The sequence below is a fragment of the Peromyscus eremicus genome, chromosome 23 (assembly GCF_949786415.1).
Source record: "Peromyscus eremicus chromosome 23, PerEre_H2_v1, whole genome shotgun sequence".
In the NCBI taxonomy this organism is placed as follows: Eukaryota; Metazoa; Chordata; class Mammalia; order Rodentia; family Cricetidae; genus Peromyscus; species Peromyscus eremicus.
In genome coordinates this window covers 42665486-42673542 of record NC_081438.1, presented here as the reverse complement: position 1 = coordinate 42673542, position 8057 = coordinate 42665486, and the positions used below count along the sequence as shown (strand labels likewise).

The 8057-nt window shown below is 45.6% G+C and overlaps 1 protein-coding gene across 1 annotated transcript; it reads left to right on the top strand.

Moving 5' to 3' along the window:
- Positions 1-225: 225 nt before the first annotated feature.
- Positions 226-6339, top strand: LOC131898510 (CD209 antigen-like protein E). The gene is made up of 5 exons (XM_059249714.1): positions 226-289; positions 1756-1851; positions 3251-3402; positions 4198-4307; positions 6101-6339. The coding sequence occupies exons 1-5, from the start codon at positions 226-228 to the stop codon at positions 6240-6242; spliced, it is 564 nt and encodes a 187-aa protein (XP_059105697.1). The 3' UTR covers positions 6243-6339.
- Positions 6340-8057: the final 1718 nt, after the last annotated feature.

The following is an 8057-nucleotide window of genomic DNA, read 5'->3' as shown; positions in this document are numbered from 1 at the left end:
TCCTGGGATAGCTGAGGCTGAAAACAGACTTCTGATGCTCATGTGGCAGATGATGGACAGGAAAATCCAGGCAGTGGGATAATGGTGACTGAGCGTCTATAATCCTGTGTTCAGAAAGGGAAAGAGGGGCTAGGATCACCCTGGTTCAGGGTGTGTCAGGGACAAAGGCCTGTAGGACCACTTGACTTTCTTCCCTCAGGGTGTCAGGACTGTCATTGGTCCATCATGATACTGCAGCTCATCTCCCTGGTGCTCTTGGCCGCTCTCCTCGTGGCTGTCCTTGTCAAAGGTCAGGAAACTTCCAGGTTGGGGCTTCCTGATTTAACCTTTCAGCTTGGGGTAGAGGGGACGCAGGAGCTGTGACTGTGGTCTTACATGCCTGCTAGGAACTAGTCACCGGTCATCTCAAGACTCCTGTGTGGCAGGAAGGAAGTAGTCTCAGGGGTGTGGTCTGACTCCATTTGCGCTCTGGTTCATGCTTCCTGGGCACCAGGATTCCTCATCTTCAATGAGACAGCTTGAAATAAAATGCTGGGACTTGAGCATGATGTTCCTGGGGACCCAATACATGTTTGTTAGGTCATGATCTGGCTGGCCTTTAAATAGTATTATTTGCAAATTTCATATGTGAATATAATATTTTGATCAAGTTCACTACTCCTCCCAGCCCTCCAATTCCTCCCCTGTCTCCAGCACTTTTTCCTCCCAACTCCATGTGCTCCTTCATTTTTATAATCCACCAAATCCAGTTACTGTTCTACAGATACACGGGTGTAAGACCAGCCTCTGGAGTATGGGTAGCCTCTAGGGGCAGAGAGTAAGAGACCCTCCCACAGCAGCCATCAGTTGCTCACAGTTCCTCGCCTAGGGTTGGGGACTCATGGGTCCCTTCTCTATCTGTTTTGGATGTTTTCTGGCTTAGCTGAGCAGGTTTGAACTGCAGTCACAGCTCTGTGAGTCCACGTGAGCATCAGGCCTGTGGGGTCCAGGAAACAGTTTTGCAGCCATCCTCCACTGCCTCTGGCTGCCACAGTCTCTCTGACCCCTTCATGATGATCCCTGAGCTCCTGGGGGAGGGTTCGAGTTAGAGAATCCCACCTGTGATTCCATCTCCAGAGGATCTTATCCTGTGCACATTGAGACACTGTGAGTCTCTATGTCAATCACAACTTACTGCAAGAAGGAGCTGCCCTGGTTAGTACTGAGAGCTTCTGGTCACTTTCAAGTCTGGGTCCCACAGCTGAAGCAGTCAGACCTAACTCCTAGCAGCCCTCCTTTTCTGGGTCAGAGAGTTAAAAAGCTTCTGTGTGACTTGATAGCCTCCAGTGCATGTACCCTGCCCCTCTGTGCTCTTTGTCACCTATGCTATGCTGAACAAATCATGTGGGGTGAAACTCCTGCAACTCCCTGGAAGTGTAAAAGTCAGATCTTTCCTTTGTTTGGGGAACTTCTCTGAAGGCTGCTGTGGTCCTGTCCATCATCTGTCATCCTGTCGTGAAAGCTATTCTCTTACTCTTACTAGAAACTCTTCCAGGTGTTAAAGGGAAGCCTCTCTCTTGTTTTGGGGACCTGTTACATTGTTTTCATACAGTGATGTTTTCTTTCCAAACCTGGAGTTTGGGCACAGTCTTGAAGCCCTTCTAATAGAGCTAATTCCTGGAGGGTGAGTTGGGGTCAGCTCCTTTCCTTAACCAGTGGCTTCCTCTCTTACATCTATCAGCATTTAATGATTTCATCTTCACTCTCTTGGCATAGGCTCTGACGTTCCTACCTCCCAGGAGCAGGAGCAGGAGCAGGAGCAGGTAAAGCAACGCATCCACCAGGAACTGGACCAACTGAAGGCTGGACTAGGTGTGTGACCAGAAAATGGATTTCCAAGAGTATGAAAAGGTTTCCATCGGGTATGAGGTGACTTCGGAGACTGGACCTCCAGTGCCTCAGTTTCTCTATCTGTTGAATGGGAACACAGAGTAACATTAAGGGTGGCACTCACTAGACACAAGGGCCATGCACACAAAACATGTTCAATTAAACCAGACTCCTGACTGTTCTGATATTTAAAGTCCCTGCTATTCTCTGTACTTATGTGAGGTGGCCACGGCCTCCTGGGTTACCCTGGAGGGGACAGACTCAGGAAGTTTATAGGGAAATGACTGTGCCTGAGGATATAGCTCAGCAAATAAAGTGCTTTCTTGACAATCATGAGGACCTGGGTTTGGGTTGCTCACACCCACACAGAAGCTGAGTGTAGTCACACATGCCTGTTACTCGGGGGTGTTGGGGAGACAGGCAGATTCCAAGACTCACTTGATAGTCTGGCCATAACTGGGAGCTCTAGGTTCAGTGGGAGAACCAGTCTCAAAAGTAAGACAGGAAGGAAAGAGAGAGATCAACAGGCAGACAGAGATGTAGAAATAAGTAAACAAATAAATAGAAGGAAGGAAGGAAGGGAGGAAGGAAGGAAGGAAGGAAGGAAGGAAGGAAGGAAGGAAGGAAGGAAGGAAGGAAGGAAAGACACACACACACACACACTGGCTGGCAGTACTAGCTTGACACAGTAGGCTAAAACAGCAGTGCATGAAGTTGGCAAGGTCAAGTGGTTGGGTGCTTCTGAAGGGAGGGCATAGTGGGGGATTTGATCAAAAGATATTGACTGCATACAGATGTGCATGACTGCATACAGATGTGTGTGCAATAACAGTCAGTTTACAAAGGTCATGAAATCCAAGAAGAGTGGAGAGGGATACATTGGAGGGTTTGGAAGGATGAAAGGGAGGGAGAATTGTTCTAATCAAACAATAATCTTAAAAGCAAGACAAAAAAGATGTTGTCTGTGTGTATCAAATGTTGAAAAATAAATAAATAATATGTATTTTAATTTAAATTTCTGGCTAGTGACAATTACGTAAATTCTTTCCCTTGTTTGTCAGCCCTCCCATGCTTTTCTCTGAAATTGATGGTCTTTTTCTTTCATTTGTACTGTTTCATATATATAAGAATTAAAAAAATATAGGGCAATGGTGGAAGACTTCCAACATTCAATCTGGTCTCCACTAACACACACAGAACAGTGCACATACACACACATGCGAACACACAAGAATACAACACACACTACAAAAGATAGAGGAACACGGTTCCCCTTGTGCAGTTTCAAGAGAGGGTGACAACTCTTGAAGTCCTAAAGGCTGGACTGATCCACATACATGTACACCACTGTGTGTTTAACCTGACTCACCTTCCCGAACAGACAGCCTGTGCCGTCCCTGCCCCTGGGACTGGACTCTCTTCCAAGGAAACTGTTACTTCTTCTCCAAGTTCCCACAGAACTGGAAGGAATCTGTCACCGCCTGCCAGGAAGTGGGGGCCCAACTTGTTGTCATCAAGAGTCATGAGGAGCAGGTGTGTTGAGCTGGGGCTTTGCACTTGTGTGGGCATGGCTTTAGCTAGGTAGAATTTTTCAGATAAGTATTCATCACTACACATGAAAAGGGGAGATAACACGACTGTGGACAGAGAAGGGCTGGTCCAAGAAAGTGCACGTGTGTCAACACAAGTGGTTACATGGATGCCTGCTCTAGGGAACACTTAATATGAAGGGGACACTTCTGGAGTGCTGGCCAGTGTAACAAGACTTCCACTGGTGTTCAAAGTCTTGACCTGGGGCCTGGAAGGTGGATCAGTGGGTAACAGTGCTTGTTAATGCAGGGTAGGAAGAGAACCAACTCCTACAAGTTGTCCTGTGAGCTACACACACACACACACACACACACACACACACACACACACACACACACAAACACATGCACACACTGTTTATTATTCTGAAGAGATAATCCCTAGAGATGTCCAGAACCTAGGAAACACCAGACTTCTATAAGTTTGGGAAGCTGAGAGCAAGTTTCATGTCACATTATTTTATGCAACAAAGGGGAGCCAGATGCCAAACAATAGGATCTGTCAAGTCCCAGGACACACTGCTTCTTAATTCTCTGTCCCAGAGAGAGCTTGTGTGAGGTCTGGCCTGATCATCATCTCTGTGCCTGTGCCTGTGTGCATGTAAAGCGTGTGGGGTATCTAAGCACACATATGTGTTTGTTGTTGCACTAGAAAGCTGAGGGTCAGACTGTAAGCAGAACTATGGACCAAGGTAGAAAATGACGACAGAGACAGTCATGGCTTCCCCTTTCTTTCCAGAGCTTCCTGCAGCAGACCTCTAAGAAGATAGGCTATACCTGGATGGGGTTGTCGGACAGAAAGCAGGAAGGGAAATGGATGTGGTTGGATGGTTCACCACTGAAATGGAGGTAATGAATGAATGGTGTTGGGGGTGAAACTATGCCCCAAGAAATAGTTATGGTTTCTACCTGCTCCTCGGATTCCTAGACATGTCAGTCAGTTTATTGGGATGGATAAAGAGATGAGTTCAGATATGATTTTTCAGTTCCAGCACCTGTTCTGTGGTAGATATTACAGAATTTCTTCCCTGGGGATATGTGAATAGTTCTTACTCACTGGGGGTGGATACTCAGGTGAGGATCTGATGACCCTCCCCAACTTCTTCTAATAGGAAATGTGAACTGTCTACCAAGACCAACTGAGATGGATTTTGCAAGCAGACACACCTGAAACAATGAAAACGGAGCCTGTTGCGTGTAGCTAGAGTTTTCCTGCCTGGCCCACAGTCAGGACAAATCTCTCTCACCTGCCAGTCCCACAGCCGCTCAGACCCAACCAAGTAAACACAGAGACTTATATTGCTTACAAACTGTATGGCCGTGGCAGGCTTCTTGCTAACTGTTCTTACAGCTTAAATTAATTCATTTCCATAAATCTATAACTTGCCACGTGGCTTGTGGCTTACTGGTATCTTCATATGCTGTTTGTCATCGTGGCGGCTGGCAGTGTCTCTCTGACTCAGCCTTCCACTTCCCAGCTTTATTCTCCTTCTTGTCCTGCCTATACTTCCTGCCTACCCACTGGCCAATCAGTGATTTATATATTGACCAATCAGCAACACACTTGACATACAGACCATCCCACAGCAGTTGCGCTCAAAAGGTTTAGTTCTGAGGCAATGAATAGTCCAGTTCAGGGTACTAAGAGAATCTAAATACAGGAGTATGGTTGCCTTAAAAATACAGCTTGTCACCAGGTAGTAGTGGCACATGTCCTTAGTGCTAGCACTCAGGAGGCAAAGGCAGGCAGATCTCTGTGGGTTTGAGGCCAGCCTGATCTACAGAGTGAGTTCTAGGACAGGCTATAAAGCCACAAAGAGAAACCCTGCCTCAAAACAAACAAACAAACAAACAAACAAAAATACAGCTTGTCATACTTAAAGATCCATGATGTCATGTGAGCTACAAAGGAACTGTCTCATACCATGAAAAACATGAAAAGAAACAGGTAGAAGGAAGGAGGTCAAGGCCCTTCTCTTGATGTCCATGGAAAGAAACATGGGAGATTATAAACCAGGCTAGTGCAGAATGTCAGTTGGCTCTGAGATGTCATAATGTTTCATTTTCAGTATGAGACATTTTTAGAGATCATCAAAGAATCACAGATAAGCAGGAAACACTGGACCCCAGATTTCCCCAGCTGGCACTTGCTTGTCAGGAGATCTCAGTTTAGATTAGGGTTAGAGAGTGACAGGAAGCTGCTATATGACTGAGTCCATGTAACAGGGATGGTGGAGAGGGAATTTCAAATCCCAGGGTATTTGTTAGACAAGGTTTTGTGTCCTGACTCAATAAAATGGGGAATTTGAGAAGGAGGCTATACTAGATGCTGGGAAGAATGTTCCTTACTGAAGAACTTAGCCATTGAGGAATAAAGGGGGACAGAAAAATGCAGTAAGGAATATAAAAACCACTGCTTTGCATCAAGTCTGCATGAGAGCCATTTTTTGCCTTTGGTCCAGCTGACACACGATTCTGCAAAACCGAAGATAAAAATGTGTCAATTTCACAATTTGAAGTCTCTTGATTCTGTATATGGGTTTCTTACACAAATACTTTAAGCACTTCAGTGTCAGAAGTTAGATATAGTGACAGTATAGGCTGGGAAGAGGTTCATGATGTTTGGGGATTTTCAATTTCAGCCAATATTGGTCTCGAGGGGAGCCCAACAATATTTACGATGAAGACTGTGCAGAGTTTTCAGATAATGGATGGAATGATAACTCATGCTACTTAGAGAAATTGTGGATCTGCAAGAAGCCTACATCTTCCTGCTCTAGGTGAAATCTGCCCACCTCCATGACCATCGTTTGTCCAACTTATTTATCACTTAGTCAAACTTGAAGTACATTCATTTCAGTTCCTTCTGCCTTTCTGTGGATACTGGCCTCTTAATAATAAATCTGGACTCTACTTTTCCACACACCTTGTCCCTAGGGGCTTGGGCCACTGCTCTATCCTCTCCTATGCCTACAGTTTTTTTGGTTGAGACTATGGTTCTGACACATATTTTCAGCTTTCTTCCTGGAGAAAATTCTGGGTTGATCACCATTGTGTTGGTCTGACTGAGATTGTCCCCCAGAGGCTTGCCTATTTGAACACTTGGTCTCCAGTAGGTGGTGCTGTTTGAGGAGTTGATGGAACTTCAGCACCTGGACCCTTGCTAGAGAAAGCACACCATTAGGGGTGGGTTTTGGAGTTTATATTCTCACCTCATCTGCTGTTCTCACTCTGTGTCCTGTGTGTGGATGAAAGTGTGATCAGCCAGCTTTCTGTTCCCGATGCCATGCTTTATCTTTCCCTGACTGTTGCTATGTCTCTACAACCATGATGAACTCTATCTCTTTGGAGCAATAAGCCAAAATAAACCCTTCCATCCCTATATTGCTTTCTGTCTGGGTATTTTTATCATGGCAACAGAAAAGTATGTCAGTCAGATCCAACGCTTAAGATGAGATGAGAATCAGCACAAAGGAATCAGGTGTATTGAGCATCTGGCTTTCTGGAACAGGCAGGGCTATCACCATCTAAGGTTCATCTTGGGAAACCCAAGTATGCTAATGTCTTTATTGGGAGAGGAAAGAGGTACAGGGAGAGCATAAGCAGTAAGGCTTTCTCCTGAGTGAACCATTCTTATCTATAGCATATGTCTCCTTTATCCTCCTACCTGGGGTGTTGAAGTTTATCCTGACCTATAACACAGTTCAGTTTTTTTTTAAACAAACATGTTACTTTTCAGAAAGTTAAACATGGCAGCCACTTACAAGCTTCTCATAGGTGATGTCTAGGAAGAGATTGGGTCGGGGTGTGGGGGGGTATTAAGAAAGCATTCTTACAATGAACAGCAGTGAATTCAGACACTGGTGGCTGTTCAAGATGCTGAGAATGAGTGATAGTTGTGGCCTCAGCACTAAACAAGACATATAGACATCCCCCTCAAAGGCTCAGGCAACATTCTGGAAGAGGGTGCAGAGAGCATGTAAGAGACTGAAAGTGGAGTCAAGGGCTGCAAATGCCATTCTCTAGAATCCACACAACTATTGCAATCACTAACTCACAACAGCAGTTGCCTGCCCTGGACCCAAGACTTGCCCTATCAGTCAAGTAATGGTTAGGTGCTATCAGGGCCCAATCCATGACCTTGGAACAGCTGTTAAGAGGTTCTGAGAGAGGAAGTCATTGTCCCTGGTTGTGTACTCCCTGCTGAGCCCACCAGTTTCCAGTGAAGAGCACCAGCTCCAGGGTCACACACATGACCCTGGTTAGATTCAGTAGGTCACAAACAGAATAAACAGATGTGGGCATGGGTGAGGTTCGTTGGAGGGTAGGGAGTGGACAGAGGTGTTAGGGAGATGGAAGAGGCTAAGGATCAAGTGTGGTCAGTGTGCACTTTATACATGTGGGGAACTGTTTAAGAACAAATTTAATTAATACAAGCCACTAGGGACTGGAGAGATGACTCAGTGGCTAAGAGCTCTTATTCCTCATGAAGAGGGCCTAGCTTCAGTTTCAAGCACCCACATTGGGTGCCCAAGTGACCTGTAACTCCAGTTCTGGGAGATGTAACACCCTCTTCTGATGGTGGCAAGCATCCATGTC